This window comes from Camelus ferus, chromosome 24 (assembly GCF_009834535.1).
Source record: "Camelus ferus isolate YT-003-E chromosome 24, BCGSAC_Cfer_1.0, whole genome shotgun sequence".
Lineage (NCBI taxonomy): Eukaryota > Metazoa > Chordata > Mammalia > Artiodactyla > Camelidae > Camelus > Camelus ferus.
In genome coordinates this window covers 14436673-14457689 of record NC_045719.1, presented here as the reverse complement: position 1 = coordinate 14457689, position 21017 = coordinate 14436673, and the positions used below count along the sequence as shown (strand labels likewise).

The 21017-nt window shown below is 36.2% G+C and overlaps 1 protein-coding gene across 1 annotated transcript in view; it reads right to left on the bottom strand.

Annotated features, from left to right (window-relative positions):
• DSG1 (desmoglein 1) overlaps positions 1-20028 on the bottom strand; it is a 34466-nt gene extending 14438 nt beyond the window's left edge. The window contains exons 1-9 of the mRNA XM_032467172.1: positions 19790-20028; positions 19072-19550; positions 10496-10531; positions 10100-10231; positions 8779-8934; positions 6468-6612; positions 3960-4126; positions 2149-2283; positions 1646-1831 (exon numbers count right to left, since the gene is read on the bottom strand). Of these exons, the coding sequence (XP_032323063.1) occupies positions 1646-1831; positions 2149-2283; positions 3960-4126; positions 6468-6612; positions 8779-8934; positions 10100-10231; positions 10496-10531; positions 19072-19119 (1005 nt within the window). The 5' untranslated portion in view covers positions 19120-19550; positions 19790-20028. The remainder of the gene's footprint in view (positions 1-1645; positions 1832-2148; positions 2284-3959; positions 4127-6467; positions 6613-8778; positions 8935-10099; positions 10232-10495; positions 10532-19071; positions 19551-19789) is intronic.
• Positions 20029-21017: the final 989 nt, after the last annotated feature.

The window sequence follows — 21017 nt, the reverse complement described above, 5'->3', positions numbered from 1 at the left end:
AGTTTTACTTTGTATATGTGACTCCTCTCAGTAAATTAAGTAACAGAATATAGTACATAAATAATAAAAAGAAATCCTTATTTTCTTCAACATATCATGGAAAAATTCATTTTATGTTATAAAATTATGAAGTAGTCATTTTCACTATGAAAGATAGTGTCAATATTTTACTCATAAAATTCACAACTATGCATTATGCCTGTAAGTACCAGCTATATTTTTCTTATACGTTTTGTAATATATTTTCTGTATTTTTCCATGAGTGTAATTTAGCTGGCTATCGATTCATACACTGAGCTCTCCTCTTAGCTAAAATTTTCAGTCTTTGCTCTAATGTTGGCTTTATTTGCAACTTCAAGAATGGCTATAAGATTGTTTATATATACATCACCCACATATTACACATATATAATCATAAAAAGGAATTAATATATGATGTCGCTTCTGGGAGAAAAATCAGTATCATTCTCATTTTACAGATAGAGACATTGGGGAGAGACCGACCGATTTTCTAAAGTAATATAGTAGTTTGGGCTAGATTAGGACTCAGCTTCCCTAGCATGGAATCCTAGATAATATAGTGAAAAGAATGTGAACTTAATAGCTAGGGAAGCCTAGGTTTGAATGTCCGCTGTACCACTTACTAGTTGTGATTTGCAGGGATGCTGAAAGGAATAAACTAAAGCATCCACACACTGCCTCAGTGATGGAAGCCACAGGCATAGTGACACTTTATGAAGACATCTGAGACAAATGATCACAAGTTCCTATAAGGACAGAATTCCTTAGAGGTTTATTTCCCAGGGCTTTTCTGGAGGAAGGAAAGAGTTCGAAAGGGATTGCATTTTGCCATGAGGAATACGTATGGCATGCATCACATACAATCCATGCACAGCTACTGCAGAGTTAAAAAAACAGGCTGACAATTCTTGTAGCACAGGGTGAAACCTTCACTGTCAGCTCCCTGAGTCAGACATTTTCCCCCCCACATCTTAGTGAAAATTCCCTGCAGATAAATGTGGTGGATCAGTAATGTAGAGGGGACATAAGAGAACTCTGTTGACTTGGACCAAATTTCTATGACTTGGATGAAGTCTCTGGTATATTTATGTCTGTAATAAGCCTTGGTCAGCAGCCAAAGTGAGAAGAGAATGCGATAATCCTACAGTTACAGTAATTTCATTTTAATTCTGTAAGAACACACTGGATGAATAAACAACTTTTAATTTACGTGATGAATATGATTAGTGAATAATAACTGATGTACAGTGTTGACAAGGATACTTTTTCAGGCCATGTTAAATCTGCTTTAAAAAATATTCTTCAAATGTGTAAAACAAAACCTTAAGGATTTATCATCTTTTGTTGTAAGCATAAAATAAGATTAGTATTAAAAATCCTTCCCATTTACGTGATCTGTGAGGGAATATTGTATTCATAGAAAAAGAGTTCAAGTTAAAAGTTCAATACCTGGTTTCATGAAATGATATAAGCAGAAAAACTCTGTAAAAATGTTCTGTATCATATATCACTTTGAAATACAGTAATTTTTATTCTTTCACCCATTCAAGTTTGTGAAATATTAAAAAAACCACATTTTGAAAAAAATCAAAAAAGCAAAACATTGAGAATAATTATACCATACCTTAATAACCTTTAAAGTTCCCACATTTGTTCTTTCATTCATTTCTATGTCAAACCAGTTTCCCTCATTTCCAGTGATAAAAAAAATTACTGCCATCCAGTTAGCTGAGAACTCCTCATCCAAATCAATTACTCTAATCTGGAGCAAATTTGAACTTAAAGCATTTTCTTCAATATTTACGGAATACTGAAACAAGAAGTCAAAAAAAAAATCTTAACACAAACTGTGTGAGAAAGAGAAGAATTATACTAGCTTTATATAGAATGTTTATAGTTATCCACTATATAGAAAAAGGATCTGTGTTTGTAGTCTCACTTTTCATTGCTCAAATATGGGGTTTTTTTTAAAACATGTATTATATAAACAAACACAAGATGAAATATGTGTGTACATTTGGGTTGTACGTGACTAAAGATAACATGCACATCTATAAATAGAATTGCTCGAACAAATCCTGGGATGTAATGAATTTAAAGTTACTCATTTCAAAGACTGGTACTTACTGAAGACTGTTCCAGGTATGGGATGTTATCATTGACATCAAGGATTTTGATGTTGCATTCACACTCTGCCGACATACCATCTGCCCCGCCATCACGATCAGAGCCTCTTACAGCCAGAGAGTACTGGCTGTATTTCTAAAAATGCACATGACAAACAGTATCACAGTTGATGTAGACAGTTGTTATCCTGTCTCATACAAAGCTCTTTTACAACGTCACCTCAACATTTACGTAAATCTGTGATGGAGATAGAAGGTAACGCAGAATATTGAAAATTCACAAATCTCACATGAATCAGTATGATGTTGTCACTTCTATTCCCACCATGCTTATCCAGCATCATTTACTGAAGCAGCATTTTTTTTAAAGGCCTCATTTCTTATTATATGTTGAGAAAGTTGATAAAGAGTGAAGAGGATCCAAAATGATCAGGAGGGGGGAGAGTAAGGTTTACTAAGAATTTATGGCATGACAATTCCGTACCCTAAATGATCAGCTCCTGAGTGTGCAAGAAGAATAGAAGTAACAGATGGCTTGCATTTCTGGGGGTGGTGGGTTGTGGCAGTGGAGTTACTGATGATCCATCTTCTTGATTCTACTCAATGGTGCTTACATTTTTAGAAGCTGGTAAAGCCATGAAGCCTTTCCCAGACACATACATATGTGCATCCTCACTCAAAATTGTGGATATAATTTTAGAGGGTTCCTAGAGACATCTCGAGGGCTGTCCACAAACCCCAGGTTAAAAATATCTGCTCTGTTGGCGTCCTCGTGCCTGCAGAGTTCCTGTACTTTTTAGAGCTCTTCACCACCACAGCTCTTAGAACATTAAGGAAATCCCACTGGGCTCCTTAAGAAAGTTTGGGAGAGAAAAAGCTAAATAGTCAATTTCTTCTGATGGTAGTTTTCAAACAAGTGAAAAAGGACATATAGGTAACCTAGAAACTGATGGCATTTGGATCGTTAAAGAGTATTAAAGTAATCTGATTATCCTAAATCTAGGAGTCATTAGTAGGGAGATGGTCATTTTGAAATAACTATAATAATTAAAATAAAATTTAATTATCAAATAGAAATAAAACTTCCTCATTTATATCCCTAACATACATGCAGGTCAGTTATATTCTATCAATATTAAAAAAAATAATGAAAAAGTTGATATTTTAAAATTAAATCATAGGACCACATGGCATTTTAGAAATCATGCAATACTGATTCTATTTTGGTAACAATCACTAGTTATTTTTTATTTGTAAGTGAAAAGTTTGGTTTGGTTGTTGCTTAATTCCTACCCATTATTCTGATTCTGCGACTCATTTCCCAAAATAATCAGTGGGCTGTCAGTAGGTGAGACATAGGAAGAGAAAAAAAAGATAAAATAGTTCTCTTGTCTAGTGAGTTTAGGATATGCTGGATTAAAAAAAGACAAACAAATTTGTTAGCCTGTAAATTCTTGGTGCTTCTACTAAGTTCACATCCCTTGTGAGTCACCAAAATAGGGGATGTAATAGCAATTATTTCTTAAATTTATTTCATTATAGAACATACTATTTTTTTAAATGGAGCTTTTGCTTCTACTTTGCATAAATTTTTATGTACTCTCAGAACATAGTTTTCTTAAATTGAGACAAATCCTAATATTAAATGAAATCTATTTGAGGAATGCCCATTTTTCATCTCACAGATATTTATTATCCATTATGTGAAAACGTTATGCGATTAAAAATTTAAACTATTGTTTTCTTTTTCTTTCTTAGAACTCTTCCTTTTAGAATCAGTTCCATTGAGACTAACGCATTCAAAGAGCTTACCTCTCTGTCTATAAAATTATTCATTGTTCGAACTTCTCCAGTGTATCTGTTGATAATAAACATTGGTGAATCAGAAGGTTCTTGTCTTATGATCTTGAAGGCTATTTTTGAGTTCAGATTATTTGGTTCATCTGCATCAGTAGCATTGAGTTTCATCACCAGTGTATCTAGAAATCAAGGGAAATTGATTGCAAATGGACATTTTGCATTTTTATTGTAGTATAGTGTATTGATTTTCCAACAAGATGTTTGGGTCATTTGGTCCGTATAACAGACACTCTACCATTTTCCCATTCTACTGCTTCAACGTATCAATATCTTAGCTCCTTTCTATATCTTTGCCTTGACAAAAAGATCATGTTTTACCAGTGATCTAGACATTACTGAGTTCAGACTGTTAGAAAACAAGGAAATGTTTTCTTCTGCCTTTCCATGTATAAGTTTTTTTAAGGCTGCTTTGGTGAAACAAAATGATCTCAAAGCCAGATTAACTCTTTCCCAACTCTAGCACTTTCTAGCTGTGTGATCTTGGCCTCAGTTTCCACATCTACAAATGGGGATGATAAGAGTACCATCCTTCATTGAGTTTAAGAAAGTTAAACCGCTATATGAGAGAAAATTATACAAAGTTCCTATTGAATAATGCAAACTCAAATATATATTATTCTGTTTTGTGTGGTTTCTAGCTTAGTGCCAGTAACTAGTTGGTTTAAGGAGATGCTTGTTTAATTACGTACTTTGTCCCTCACCTTCTCCATTAATCTTATAAGCAGTTTTGATGAAGGGCACTGGAGAATGTGAAAATTGCCAGCATTCATAAACTGGACTTCTCTATGCTCAAACTGTTTCAGGAACAGTTGTCCTGTCTTCAGACACCAACACACCAGCTCCCATCTCTCTCTCTCTCTTTCTCTCTCTTAGACTCTTTCCTTCAATTTCTGTGTGTGTTTGTATGTTTGTGTTTGTGTGTGTGTGTATTCAGTTCAGCATCATTTTTAAGGGTTTTCACTAGGCAATTAATTCAATAATTATGGTGCGTTTATACAATGAAATCCCATGAAACTGTTAAAAGGAATGAAGAAACCTGTATTTCCTAATATGGAAATACGTCCAAAATAGATGTAAATGAAATTCATGTGTTGGGGTAGTAGGTAAGATAGGGTCTCACTTGTTTCCTCTTGGGAAACATGTTTGTATATGTTTACACTGATTACAGAACATATGCACCTAAGCAACTAAGGACAGTGCTCGCCTCTGAAGAATGGTACTAGGCGAGCAAAGAATGCATTTCTATTCCATTTATACTTTATAAGTGTGTGAATTTTTACAGCTAACATTGTCTAGTAGTATTTTTTAAAGTTTAAGGTATGGGTATAATATTTTCACAACTAAAACTAAAATGTAAGGATTATTTGAACGTATAAGAAATACCACTTAAAGGTTAAAAGTAACTATAGTAAGCTGAAGTTTTGAATTCAAATGAGAGATTAGGCCTTGCTGTTTTTCACTAGATTTTTTGGGGGGCATAGTAATTAAGCTTATTGTTTGTTTTCTTTTTAATAGAGGTACTAGGGATTGGACCCAGGACCTTGTGCATGCTAAGCATGTGCTCTACCACTGAGCTACACCCTCCCCCTACTCTGCTGTTTTTAATATATTTAGGACAATCTTCAATGGTACGATAAGCAGGTAGTATACTATCCCACCCAACTGGTCATTTGGCAGTTAAAACGTTACCATTTACAGTAATCCCTAAGGAGGTAACTGCCACATTTAGATTGTTGAAGCTCTTGTAGGTAAATGCTTTATCTAGTTGATAGATTTTTCTGGGGCCCCTCGGCATCACTTGAGACAATTAGCTTTAAATATGCAGGGTGAACAAACAGGATTAGTTTTATAGCACATTTCAAATACCTAAAATCAGTTATGAGTAAAAAGCAAGCAAAAATCTATATTCATTAAATCATATGTAAGAAGAGGAAATAATGCTTGTTTTGTATTTATTCGTTGCCAGCAAAAGTTCTTGAAGATTATGGCAACAAAACAGATTGCCTGGTGGTGATTTCTATGAGTGACTTGAAAGTAGTTAAAATTTAAAAGGGAAAAACAAAGACAGTAAGAACAGTTGCAGATGAGATTGCCCTGCAAAGCAGTCAGGCTGGAAGGCTAAATTCTCCTCCCCGTGGCCCTGTCACTGCTGTGAAAAGTACTTTTGGGATTTTTCCTTAGGAATCTACTACAGAGCTGGTGTGTGAGTCACCTGAGAAAATCCTTCCATCACTTTAGAGCTGCTCCTTGTGGGTGACAGTAGGAGCTGCTTCCACAGGTGGAGGGAAAGCCCGTTAGGGAGACATCCCCCCGCCCCTTCCTGTTCTGTGTGCTTTTTTAACCTTATCTTTTCCATTTGTGATACGGCACCTTGACACAGCTTAGCCTCCAGTTGCCTGGCTGTTAAAAATGATCTGGAAGCCGAAATAGTCCTTTTACTTAATAAAGTAGATTACTTACTTGCATTAGAGTTTTCTTCTACCTCTCCTATAAAAGTCGACATAGAAAATACGGGAGGGTTGTCATTTATATCCAAAACCCTGACTCTGAGCTCAAGAGGTCTCTCTAAATCTTGGCCTTGGGCATTGAGAGCCCGACAGTAGATCTAGGAGAGAAAAGAGAAGTAATTACATGGGGCGACATGTATTAAGTTCTTGCTTTGTTTGAGGGCTATGCCAGGCACTATGGGAAACTAAAAAACATTAGGACATACTATTTTCTCCCAGCATGTAGGCACAAGCAGTATTTATAATCAAGGAGAGGCAAACACTAATTCAAAATACCATTTGAGAAAAGGTAACATGGTAAGTTACACAAAGGAAGAACAAAATTAGTATGACTTCAGAGGAGGACGTAATGATTGAGAGAGATCTCGAAAGAAAATTTCAGCAGGTGGAGCAGGGAATTGCAGGGCATTTCAACCAAAGGGATTCTTGTGAGGAAAGACATAAAGTGATGGAAACGCATTGTTTACAATTAGGAATAGGGGCTATTAGGTTTGAAAATGTGATAAAGAAGAGTCACACAAGGGCTTCGCAGAAGTCTAGCATTCATAAGATAGGTCGTGCCTATGTAGGTGTTTTTATTATTTTTTATTAGTATTAGTTGGTGTACATGAGTATAGTGAATACTATTTTGGCTATGTGGTATATTTCATATAAAAAATGCATTGTACTTCATATTTACTGTAGCCAAAACATGGAAGCAACCTAAATGTCCATTGAAAGATGACTGGATAAAGAAGTTGTGGTATATATATAGAGTTGTGGTATATATATACAAATGAAATAATGCCATTTACAGCAACATGGATAGATCTAGAGATTATCATACTAAGTGAAGTCAGACAAAGACAAATACCGTATGATATCACTTATATGTGGAATCTAAAAAATAATACAAATGAGTTTATATACAAAACAGACACAGACTCACAGACATAGAAAAGAAACATACGGTTACCAAAGGAAAGTGGGGGGAGGGATAAACTAGGAGTTTGGGATTAATAGATATACACCATTGTATATAAAATAAACAAGGTTTACTGTATAGCACAGGGAACAATATTCAATAACTTGTAATAACCTAAGATGAAAAAGAATATATATATATATATGTATAACTGAATCACTATGCTGCACACTAGAAACTAACACAATATTGTAAATCAACTAGACTTCAATTTTTAAAAAAACCCCACAACTTATTGAATTAAAAAGACACCTTGTGCTTCAGGTAAACCAATAGGCTGGCATGCTGATTCAGAATTCAGGGAAACATTGTTGGAGATAAGGCAGGACTATAGACTGGAATAGAAGGCTGAGGAATTAAAATAGCTTGAGGCATACAGACAAACAGTGCGTGAGAAAACCTGCAAGCTTAGATTACTATTTGAAGGTGTTTCGGAAAATTACGGGGCTTGAATAGAAGAGGTTACAAAATTAAAGGAAGTTTTTTTTACGTCTTTATTTTTAAGTATTAACAAGTGTTGATCATAATGATAGATGGAAATGGAAGCAGCCAATAGGGTAAGCAGAAGGGAGATGAAAAAACAAAGTTGATTGAATAAAGTTCTTGGACAGGTAATTATGGGACAATGGATAGCTTGTGGGATAAGCTGTTGGGAAAAAGCAGAAAATTGGTCCTGTTTTTGGATTAACTCTGAACACTTCTGAACTGGAGGAGAGAGATTAATTGTGGGAGTTTGTGATGGAGGACCTCAGACTTTTTAACAAAATTGGTCACCGGTCAGCTGCTTAAAGTGGAAATGAGGTTGAGAGCTTGTAGTTTTGTCACTGTAAAGAATAGAGTGAGACTCAGTTAAGGGTGAATTAGAGTATTCTCAAGACACATTCTGAACTCAGGTGAACTTGAGCAATGTGAATTTATAATAAGGTATGTTCCCTCAGGGAAGGCTCCATCAGGAGCTCCAGAATCATCACTTGGCCTCAGAGTTAAGAAGAACCAATATTCTCAGCTGAATTAAAGAAAAAGAAGAAAGTTAGGCACCTGCCCTTCTGAACAAACACTTTAGCCGTGACACTGGGGACAGGCAGGCCAGAGGTTAGCATTTTTGCTGAGGCACATAAGTGAAACACTCCTCCCTCTCTTAATCTTTTGATTCTGCTGGGTTTAATAAGATGCTCATGAAAGAAGAGAAAACTAAAAATACTTAATTGAGACTTGAAATCAAATCAAGTATGATCTGAGCTTAATATATTCCAAAAATAATTTAGGCCTGAACACACATCTTGACATGGAGCCCACTTACAATGAAAAAAGGGGTGACCTCTCGATCAACTATGGATGTTATATTAATTTCACCAGTTTTTTGATTAATGATGAAAATTCCGAAAGGTGGTTGATCAATTCCTACTCCGGAGATGCGGTATGTAACTTGCTGGTTTGCAGCGCAATCTGAGTGAATCTGCAGAAAGAGCACAAGGGAAAATGTTACAGGGACAAAATCAAGAGTCTGTGTTTGATATAGGACAGTTACCTTTCTTGAGAATTGTTGAGTGTGAGTACCTGTTATCTTCTGAGGAATGCTGGAAATAAAGAATTGTTTTCCTAGGTAAGTGGAATAGTTACCATTCAAGTATTTTTAGTGGCAACTGATGATGTAATAAAAGAAATTCAATTTCTATTTGTACCAGATAGGTAAAATATCACCTTAATAATCTAAATCTATGCAGTCACCCTTCGTGCATTTATTCATTCAACATTTACAGTTGGTTGTGTTATGTTCAGGCTCTGTACCAGCACACAGTAGGGAACTCCTTGACTTCTTAACTAACTTACCAGTGCTGCCATTATGTAACTTTGATCTTCCAATTCAAAAATTCTTTAAATAAAGTTTTAAGTGGATTTATGTAGGTGACAAGATTTAACTGACTTTGCCTAGACGCTCTTAATTCTGAAAATGAGGAGAATGTTTTCGCAGAAAATTAAGGCGATCACCCCAAATAAGTGGCTATAGAAACTAGGACTCTCTTAGAAATAAAAAAAATTGTATGACTGTAAGCAATCTTATGGGGGAATCTCTGTGTATATCTGTGTAGGTATAAGTGTATATATTTGTATGTTTGAATCTGTGTATGGGGATATGTGTGTGTGTGTGTGTGTGTACAAAGGAAGATAAGGGAAAATGAAAGGAAAAGAGAGTGAGAAAGGGGGTACATGGTGGATGTTTATAACAAAGCCAAAAGTAGGAATTCAATTCTGAGAGATTACAAGGCAGAAAGCCACACATTGAAAATAGTGTCTGAGAATGTTCTAAGCATTAAATTCATTATTTAAATCACTGTATTTTTTTCATCCAGAATTTGAGAGCAACACAAGATCCTGTGTATTAATTTCACTAGTGTGATGAGTCAGTATTTAACTGTTCACCCGAGTGCCTAAATTTCTTAATTTACACTTTGAATGGCTTCGATTTTTATAATCTGAATGGCTATAGTTCTGTTCTGTATCATAACTTCTTGTGAACATAAAATACGTTCATAGAATATTTAAAAGACAGTTTTTTTTTTTTGAAAATTTAACTGCATCTGTCCTAATTTTTGATTTTGTGCTTTGGGGGTGATACTTACTTTGGCGATTGGGTTCCTCTTTGAGTTGTCTTCACCCTCGCGGCAGGCTGCAGCGAACTTGATCCACTCACGTTTCTGCCTTCTGATGGAATGCCACTTGATGGTGCCATTTTTAGTGTTATAATCTCTTACCTTGAGTGGGCAGGATAAAGTAATAGTATCTATTAACTTCTATTCATAATTCACATTCCACTGGAGATTTTGGAGGACGGGGTAATTGTAATGTCAGAAAGAAAGGATATTCAATTGGGAAAATTGTTCATTTTGATAATGTACTAATTTTAGCCTAACATTAACTTTACTTATAGCGATGGATTTTCTGTGAAAACTATGTCAGTCCTCCCAAACTATTTTTCTTATTTTTAATTTGGAAAAAATGAATTTACTGTATGTTACCTGGATTCGAAATTCACTGTTAACTTCCAGCACCACCTATAAAAAATAAGATAATCATAATAGTTAATTTTTAATTGAATGCTTTACAGTTCGTGTTATCCTATTGCTTTAAAAAAATAACAGTCTTGTGAGTCATTAGAATTATATTATCAGTTCAGTGTCAGGTGGATGTGGTTTATTTCTTGAGGTCTGATGATGATGGGAAGATTCCTTTACCTTTGGTTTTTACCTTTTAATTTTGCTTTCTTTTTATCACATTATTTTTAGTCTCATTTTCATTCTTGGCCTATGCAAATATTTGTAATCATATAAGCTGGGACATTTGACGCTAGAACCCAGGGAGGATAAAGGTTGGGAATTCAGGGTCTCTTAGGAAATTTTGTGCCAGAAGAGCTGGTTCTATTTAGTGATTTCAACAATACGTTATGGTACTAAAACTTTTGACTATAGTTTCAGAATCCAACTAGCCACAAGATGGAAATAGGAAAAAAAAAAAAAAAAAAAAAAGCTTTGGAGTAAAGAAAGGCTATAAAGGAGGAAATATCTGGAAAGCTTCAGAATATTTTCTTTTTCATACTCCGATCCTAGATGGAGGATTTTCTAGTATTCTTAATCTTCAGATGATAAATTCTTTAATTTGCTTTAAAATATGTGAATTAAGAGTTCTAAAATAAAAACAATTTTCTTTATGTAAAAATGAGTTCATATTGGATGTTTTATTGTTGGCAGGAAACAAAACATTATATATATGCATCCTCCCCTAGCGATGAAAACAAATTACAAGACTGTAGGGACAAATTGCTGGGTGAGCAATTTTTATTAGTCTCTTCTCCTGGATTAAACAACTTCCCTCTCAAACAAGTGAGCTATTCAAACAGAGCTCTGTCTAGTTTAGCGCTGGCCATGATCTTTACATATGATATGTAGTGTGAAGTCATACACATAATTTAAGTTCTCTAAAACCAAAGGCATTTCTAAAACTAGACATTTATATATTAAGTCCAATATATCAACATCCTTAAGATATTGTAAAATATCTACCTAAAAGTTAGGTGTGGATTTGAAAGATTTGCTTATATTTATTAAATTTTAAATTGCACTTAGAATTGATTAAAGATGGTATAAATTCTTAGTGTTTATTTTTCCTTAAATAAGAAATTTTCATCGTCTTTTGATTCTTTTCAGAATTGCTAAATATGACAACTATCACAGTTAGACTTTATCTGTGTTACTGATAAAAGAAAATTATAGTTTGCATTTTAAAAAAGGCTAATAATAGTAATTTCAAAATATAGTAAATTACTTTTTATAGTTAGTTTTAATTTCTCCATTAAATAAAAATAAAATTTTAGTCTCCAAGTACATATTTTTTAAAAATCACCATAATTGATAATTCAGGAAAATATGTATTTATGGTTAATATGAGTAGGGTAAAGAAAATGTTTTTTATTATAGGGATTATATACTCATAGTATATATTTAATGTTAATCATTATCATTATCATCATTATAATTCACTGAATGATGACTAAGTATCAGACAATGTGTTTAGAGAAAGCCATCCATTCAATCTTCACAAGTACATGTGGTCAATACTATAATACTTTCCACTTTACACAGGGGGAAATTGAGGTTTGGATATTAGTTTATGGCTAAATACAATCCAAACACAGTTCAGCTTGAATTTGTGCTTGAGGTGTCGGTTTTACAATAAAGTAGACGATAACCTATTCCAAGTAAATTACTAAGTAAAATATACTACAAAAAATTGGCATTATTACAACTCTGATAATTCAGAATAATTCTGATTTTAATCTAATCTCATAATATCCTTGTGATTAGGAGTGCTTATCTACAGTAATAATAATACTAGGGGGGCGGGGAGGAAAACTAAATGGCCCAAATAGTTCGGACAAGGAACTGAAATGGTATCGTAGAGTCCCTCTTGGGCATAGAATGGAAATGATATTAATGCAAATGTGCATTTCTTTCTTGCTACCTGTGAACTCACGATCACTTTTTCCTCTCGTTTGTGGGCGTGGGACTGGGGTGTGGGGATATCTTATTTGTCTGTTTGGAAGCCATTCTTCATAGCTACAGAACTGTGTATGCATGTTATCTGTCTTGCACTTCCCTGACCACACCGAAGTGTCAGTGCCTGCTGTTTGTTTTGGAGAACTGTGCCAGATGACTAAGAACTTTATGAAGCTGGGTCATTCTTTTTCCCATGAGTAGCAACTTGGGCAGAAAACCAAGCAGGTTTCACCATAGTGTCAGTTTCTCAACTGGATTAGTAATTAAAAAACTGCCAGGTCAGCTTAAAAATGTGTTTTGTTGACATAACCTTCCTGTGTTTTGCTCAGAGTTTAGAATAAACTCTGAAACTCTTGGACTTTCAAAGGCAAAATAATGAGATAAAAAGAGCACCTGATAGAGTCAGAAAACTTTCAGTGTGCTTCCTCAGTTCTCTGAGCTTTAGTTTTCTCCTTTGTGATGACAGGGGTAGACTAAATTATACAGTTACCTTTTCAATTCTAACATCAAATCCCTGTATGCAGTAGGAAAATATCGAAGTGTTTTGAATCATGGGAAAGGCATGATAAAATTGTGGTTTTAAAAGATTGCTCTGACAACAGTTGGTGGGAGTGGTGGGAAGCGGCAGTGACTACAGTTCTGCATCCAGTCAGGCCAGAGCTGAGGCGCTGACCTGGAGCAGTGGCAGTGGGGACAGACAGGGAAAGATCAAGGAAGAGATACTTCAGCCTTGAAATCAGCAGGGCTTTAGACCCAATGGGATGTGGGAGTTAAGAGAGGGAAGTCAAGTGATGGCAGTTTTGAACTGACAGATCAGGAGCAAGGCAATAGCAGAATGTAGCAGGTTAGAACACATCAAGTTTGAGATACCAGAGAAACACCTGGGCGAAAGTGTTCATGAACAATGGTGGTTCAGACCGGATAGGTAGAGGAATGTCTGCCCAGGTAGGTTAGTTGAAATCCTGGGAGAATTTGAAATCCCTAAAGAATGTAGCAAAGAAACAGCTGTGGATGAGAATGAGACTAGGGGAATTTCTGTGTTTATTGAACTGGGAACGATGACAAGAAACAAGAAACAAAAAGAGATTAGAAAAAAAAAAAGTGGCTGAAAAAATAAGAAGATAATATCATGCAATGTCAAGGATGTCAAAGGAAGGGAGAACTGGGAGACAGATGGGGAGTGAACTGTGTCAGATGATTTAAAAGGTTGAGCAGAGTGAATCCTGAGGAAATCTGAGGTTTTCTGTGGCCTTGAGGAGAATGCTTTCAGTTGGATGGAACAGGTTCTTTCTGACTGAAAGAAACTGGGGAGTAAGATGGAGGGAAAGAGGACATAAAGATTGTCCCTTTGCCAAGGAACTCGGTAAAGAAAACAGAGAAATGTGATGGTAGAATTAGATGTAGCGTCCAAGGAAACAGTTTGGAAGAGGGAGACATGGGTGTTTGAAGGTGGAGAAGGAGGAGAGTAAGAAATTTTGATTTGAAAGAGGAGAGGTTCTGACTGAAAATGCTCGCTGGAGGAGTCATGATGGAGAGAGCAGGAGGGAAGAGGCAGAAAGAAAGGACTTTGAAGGCAGAGAGTAGGGAAGAGAGGAAAGGTTGGGATTAAAATCACTTGATTATGAGAGAGAAGTTAAAGGACAGTGTCCTGAATGAGCTAGACCTTGTCCCTAAGGGAAGGATAAGGTTATCTGGGAGCAATTAGGGGACTAGTTTGGATTCTGAAAAAAGCTGAGAATCTGTTCTGTGGAGATTGTGATTCACTTAGCAATGACGACAGGGTTGTCAAGCTGATTGAATACAAACCAGTTCTTCCCGTTGGATATGAGCATCGGGGTGAGTCACTGAGCCATTCTGTGCCTCAGTTTCCCCATGTGTATATAAGACTAAAGCCTTTTCCAATTAAAAAATTGTGAGAAAGCAGTGAATAATTCGCTTAAAGTGCATCTTCAGTGAGTTCTCCCTGTTACCTCTATTTTAGGAGCCAATCTACATTTTTTTTAAGCCACAAGACACAAAATTGCATGCTGATTTCAGTGACTCTCTAATTATACTCATTTTTAGTTTTTTTCCTTTTGGCATTGAGGTTTACATTTCCTTGCATGTAATAAATTTGGTATTGAAAGTAATAGGAAATTTTTGTAAGGAAAACCTCTTGCATTTAATAATTGTAAGGTGGTCTTCCACAGTCACTTGGCAGTTTTTAAGCATCGGATTCTAATGTGTTTAACTATTATGTACATCACAAGGATGAACCTGAGATAAAGCTAAAATATAATAATTTGCTTCTTTTAAAAACCTCCTGTTTTGTCTTTTCTTTGTGTTGCGTGGACAATAGCTAGCGATCAGTCTGAAGTTGACAACACTTTGTTAGGTCATTTCTCTTATTTCTTGGTTGATTTACTTATTTGACAAATAAATATCAAATGTGTATCCAGGGCTGGATTAAGACTTTTGAAGAACTTAAGCCTTAAAAATATTACAGTCAACCTTAGATTAAATGTAAAGTAAATGTAATACTACATCATAAAAATAGGTGTTAGGAAATTCAACATGATTATTTCCATGTTTAATACTGTGATGATTTTTTGGAGTATGTGAGGGAAGAAAAATATAAACTATCCAAAAATTCTCTTCTGATGCTTCTACTTTGTGTGATTAGACATGTAATGAGCAACCCTGCACTCATGCAAGGTACTATGAAGGACACAAAAGTGAGTTGGACACAGGACCTGCCCTCAGATAACTTGCAGTCAAGTAGTTTTATGAGCAGCATGCAGCCATTAATTTGGGAAGATGTGGTTTTTATTAGACAAGGGTAGGAGGCTGTGCTCTGTGCTCATAGACCAACTGAGAGCATGAACCAGCAGCCAGTGGCATTTAGAACACTTTGGCCTGCCTACGTCCATTAAAGGACTTTGCATGCCAAGCATAACCAGCTAGGGTGGCATGACCTGGCACTGTGTAAGGGTGCCCCCTCGCTGAGGGGGGCACGGTAAGTCTAATTGCAGTACTGAGTCTGCGTCCTGCTTGTATGTTAGGCAATGCCTGTAAAGACACAAGGATACTCAGTGTCAATGTCCTTGAAGCGTGTGTAGTGGAGAAAAGCGTTATCAGAAATTAAGTGCTCTGGGTATAGACAGAGTGTTGTTTTTCAAGATTCATGAGCTTTGTTATGCAGGTAAATCTTGTCTCTTGGGGGCCAAGCCTTGAGATTTATCAAGATAGCATTTCCTAGTTCTTTAGGTTTTTTTTTTTTTTATTACCTAAATCAGGCATGGAATAATGATTTTACTCTGTGGCAATGCAAGCCAATTAAATGATGACAAATTTGTACTCTGTTTTCATAAAGGTGAAAGAAGATGCTGTTCCGAAATCTGCACCGAAATCCCAAAGCTGTTGAGAGCATCATGTAAGTGGAAATGATTTTGTTTAAATACAGTTTGTAAATTTGACAGACAGGTGAACAAAAATATTGCTTTCATTTTCTCTAAAATATTTTACTGAAATTCTGGTATCTATAATATATATCATTATACTATGTGCACAAGAAAATGTAAAGAATCCTCTCTTTGGCTTGTCTTCTGATTGGTCTGTATTAGTATGTTTGTTCTTCTTTTGCTTTAGACATCAGTGAACATAATTATGCGAATTTAAGATGTCTGGTTCGCAAAAGTTGATGAACTATGTCATAAAGTATATAGTATATTCTTTGTATTTTAGCCCTGGTGCTGAGAAATGCTTATTTCCTAAATTAATTTCAGTTGAGTTCATTTATGGAATTATCAGGTGGTCCGAAGGAGTTTGTAAGAAAGGAAACATCAACCATGGAAAAAAGGAGAAGCTAGGCTGGCAAGATGAACTGAACAAATCAATTATTCTTGGCAATAGATGAAGATAGGTTTATTTGTTCTTTGAGTATAAGCTGCAGAAGTTGGCCTTTGTAGAAAAAGACACCTTGAGATGTGCATTGATTTGAGTTGACTGATTGGACCTGGCTAAGTTGCAAGTAAGTTTTAGGAATCATTAGCACTATAAAACTTCTACTAGTTCTGTTTTGCTTTCCCAAATTCACCTTATACCATTGTCACAACCGTTCAGAGTTTCCTTATATTTGGTGCAAAGGTAACATTGTTTTCTGCCCTAGAATTCATTCTACCCCTCCACCACCAAACACACACACACTAATTTCATGGAAACAGAAAAGAAAGAAAAATAAGTGCAGAATCACTAACGTTTACTTGGCTTGCAGTGTTATAACAGCTGTAAGCGATTGTGTGTCCAGGCGAACTTGTCTAAATAATGGAGTAGTGTGGCAATCTTGGACTCAGTAAGAGCAGGTTCTTCAGCTCTGTTCTCCCTGGTCTAACCCACTCATTTGAACAACGTCTAAAACTCGCAGGTACATTGAGCAGACTACACAACATACTTGTAAATACACGGCTGCCCTGCTCAAAAATGGATTTGCATTAAATATACTACCAGTTTAAATACTAAATTAGATCTCCAAAATTGTTGAGATATCCTCCCTAATGTAGATTTTCACTTACCAACTTTGAGCAGAAAAGAATTCAAAGACTTTACATCATAAAATTGCTCAGACTAAGGCCAGCAGAAAGGTAAATGGGAGAGTTTGCTATGGTGGTGGTTAATTTTCAGGAAAAAAAAAAGTAATTTAAAGCAAAAATAAATTGGATAACTCCAAAGGACATTTATCCAAATAATCTGATAAAATCAGTAGTAAAAATAAATTGTGATTTTTCTAAACCTTAGAAAGTGAAATGTTTTACACACACAAAAAAAGTTACAATAACATGAAAGGAAATACTTCAAATATTTATAAAATAAGTGCTTTGAGAAATAATTTGCATAAGGCATATGAGAAACTTGTGATTGATTCCAAAGTAAAATATGGCAAAACCCAACCAACCAGCCAAACAATCCAAACAAACAAAAACTATCCAGACTCGGAAAATGAAGTACAAATGCCTGGAAACCCCTCTGCAAAGAGGGGAAGTTCAACAAGGACACATAATTTTGATAAAATGACACATTGTACTGAAGAATGACTAATTAGAAAATGGCTGTTTAAAGAAAGTTTATAGGCTGTCATTAATTAGAAATAATCATAAAAATTAAAAATAAGGTCTCTTATAGATTCAGTAAAAGTACATAAGCAAGTGAGTAAACTTCAATCCACTGACACTATGATGGGCCTTAATTGGTTCAAATGTATATGGAATTAAAAATTAAAGTATTTGATTATTTCACAATTAACAAATGCTCCCCTATGTTCACATGACATCCTGTATGGTGTTCATTAGTCTCTGCCACGTCCCAAGTTATGCTATGAACTGATCCTAAGGCTCCATGAAACAGCCCATGGAATAAGGCTAATGTTTGAAGGGCAGCTTGGAACGAATGCTGCAGCTTACCAATGCTCATGGATAACTAAATCCGGTGGTTATGGCTTCTCTTAATATACTGAATCAAACTAACCAGCACACCTTGGATCAAAGATCTAAGTGGTTATTGTAGAAACCCAACAATCCAGTTCAAAAAATCAAGCAACTAGAAAAGAATATGCACCCCAGCACTACCTCCTGCCAAACTGGAGGGCAATTTAGTTGGCATTTGCCTCTTTGGAGTGTCTTAACCTTACTGTGATTTTAAAATTGTCAACGTAAGTGAAATTGATGTGACGCATTGGCGTCGCACTTAGAATCATCTCTAAAAAGAGAAAATTAATAATGAATGAGGGGAGCAGTGATAAAGCATTTTGTTACATTTGTCTGAGCATCAAATGTACAACTTTTATATCAACATCATTCTGACTTTCCAGTAGTAAGAACCGGTATCACAATAATTATGCTTACTTCTTAATTATAGCCATTCCTTCACCTACTATGTCATTTATAAATCTCCCATACTGCCATTCTTTTTGAAATTAAAAAAAAAGTTTTAAATAAAATTACAGTTTGGCAGTGTGAGGCTTCTGATATTAGCAATGTGGACCCCCAACCACATTGCGGAGCCAGTGAGATTGTTTGGGAAGTGGAGCCAGTCACAAACAGCTATGATTTCAATTTATATATGGATCCTATTTTTATGTTTTTAAAAGTATAGTGAATCTACCGGCAAAGATACAAAAAATATAGGAAAATGTTTAGTTAAAAAATCAGGACACACCTATGGTATTAGTTTTCAAAGCCCGCCGACAAAAGAGAATTTGAACAGCAAAATGCTATTAAGTAGTGATCAGACTTTCCCAAATTCAGTATTTTCCCGACGTGACTTAGCAATGACTTCGATGTCAGAGATGTGATATGATGTGTTGACGCTGATGCATGAATATGATCCCGAGTCTTCAATTAAGGAAAGGAGCACTATTTTAAAATCCAATTCATAAAAATCGCCTTCTCATTAACATTAAACTTTTAATGGGTTCTGGTTAGCAATAACACGAGATAACATTTTCTTAAAAGTTCTCACTTGTTTACAGTGAGAATGATTATGGAGAGTTTTTAACAGAATCCACTTACCAGACAAATGAACAGCACTGAAGCTGTTCTGAAGAAGTGCCAGTTCATCGCTGCTGGGTTCTCTTACATCCAAGACCGAGGGAGTTTTGTCTGTTCTTCTCTGTTCTTTTTCTTCCCCCCACTCAGCTGGTGTCTGCTTAAAATAATTTCTCAGTAGATGTTCTTACATGCAGGCTTTGAGGTGTTTCTGCCTTCTCTGGGAGCAGGACTGAAGGTACGTATAACCTGTCCAGATCCCCACCCTAAAAACTTGGGCTGGTCTCCCTGAAATGCTTAACAAGATCATCGTTGCTCCCAGGTAAAAGCTTAGGGACACACCCTCTTCCAGCTGAAAGGCAGCTCTCCGTGGGACACAGGAGATTCACTCCCTTGCTGAAGGTTTTCAGTGGCGGGCATTTAAAACGACCAGGAGTGTGGAGAGCTGGACGGCAGATAGGGACTTCTCACCCTGTGCTTTATTCAGGCTGTTTAGCGTCTTCCTGTATTAAAAAAGCAGGCGTAGTTGGGATGTTTATATATTCTAAGAGGATTATCTGGCCTCTGCTTATGGCCAGACCTTCAGGTCACATTAGAAAATTATAAACTTTCCATTTCAGTGGATATTAGGAAACATTCAGTCATTTTCTAAGTTGTTTTTTGAGAGACAGAAAATGTACTAATAGTAAGTGAGGATTTTTTTTAAAGCATTAATTCAAACTAGCAAAACTATGATACTTACAGTTATAGGTTCCTTGTATAAGTCACAGTTCCTTTTAAGTGACCAGCCTAAGTCCAGGGAAGGCTCTGTTTTCTCTCTAAATAAATATCTTCTTTCCCCAATTGTTTTTCTCTCTTTAAGGTTCTGTCCTTTTCAAATACAGTAAAACAAAATTAAAAATATCACCAAGTCAGATTAAAAGTAAACAGTCAAAACCACCAATTAAAATCCTGTTGATAATTTTAAAAATGAGGATCAGAGCCTGTAATACTAATGGAAACAGAAAAAGCTGCTCTTCAGGTGAGGTGGGTTAAAAGTCGACAATTCCCAAGCACAGAGCCAAGAAGCTGCATAGCGAGCCAATTAGAGTACAGGCAATACGCTGAAAAGGCTGCCCACACATGCAGATAGGAAACTGAATGCAGCTCTGAAGTTTGTGAAAAGAGTGAATCTCACAAGGCGGCGCTGGGAAGTGTCCTAAAGATTCTCTCCTCTTCACCTGGCAATGTCTAGTATAAATATTGTGCCGTGGCAGGAAGACTGTGGGGCTTGAAAGGGAAGTCTGAAACAAGAGATCTAGCTGATAAGATGTTGATTATGGTCAAAAGGATGTTAAAAATGCTCCCAGAAAGGATAGATATCTCTGAGGGTCAGGGGCTCTACAGGATGCTGTCATTTCACGAAAGGCGTGTGGCAGAGAAGGCAACTCAACGTTGGTTTGAAATTTCATGCTATTCATTAGAGCTTAGAGGGAAGGAGATAGGCTGCCTATACTTCTTGTGGTGAAGAGTACTTATGATAGAAATTGGTTGAGGTGAATAAATAAAATAAAAGGAGATGATCAGGCCAAATTTCTCATTAGTCGAGTAAGATAGAGTGTGAGTAGTGACCTATGACTTAGTCTGGGCAATGTATCAGTATGTTAACTGTATGACCATGAATGACTGAAGACACACTGGGTACTAGAGATTAAAGAACCTACTCTTGCAAGCTTTCCAGTGGCAAGTGAGCGTTTTATTCACCCTGAATTCTGGGCATGGTACTAAGGTGTGCACCGGCCCTCTTTGTCTGTGGAATGACTCTTCCCTACACCCAGCCCAGCTCCACCCCTAACGCAGTGCCCTGCTCCAACAGTCCCAACCAGCCAACCAACCAGTATTCATAAGGCAGCAGTCTCTCCAGCAGCTTTCTGGAGAGGCGTTGGCAGAACCCCAGTGTTGCAGAACCGTGGCATCTTAATTGTCACATG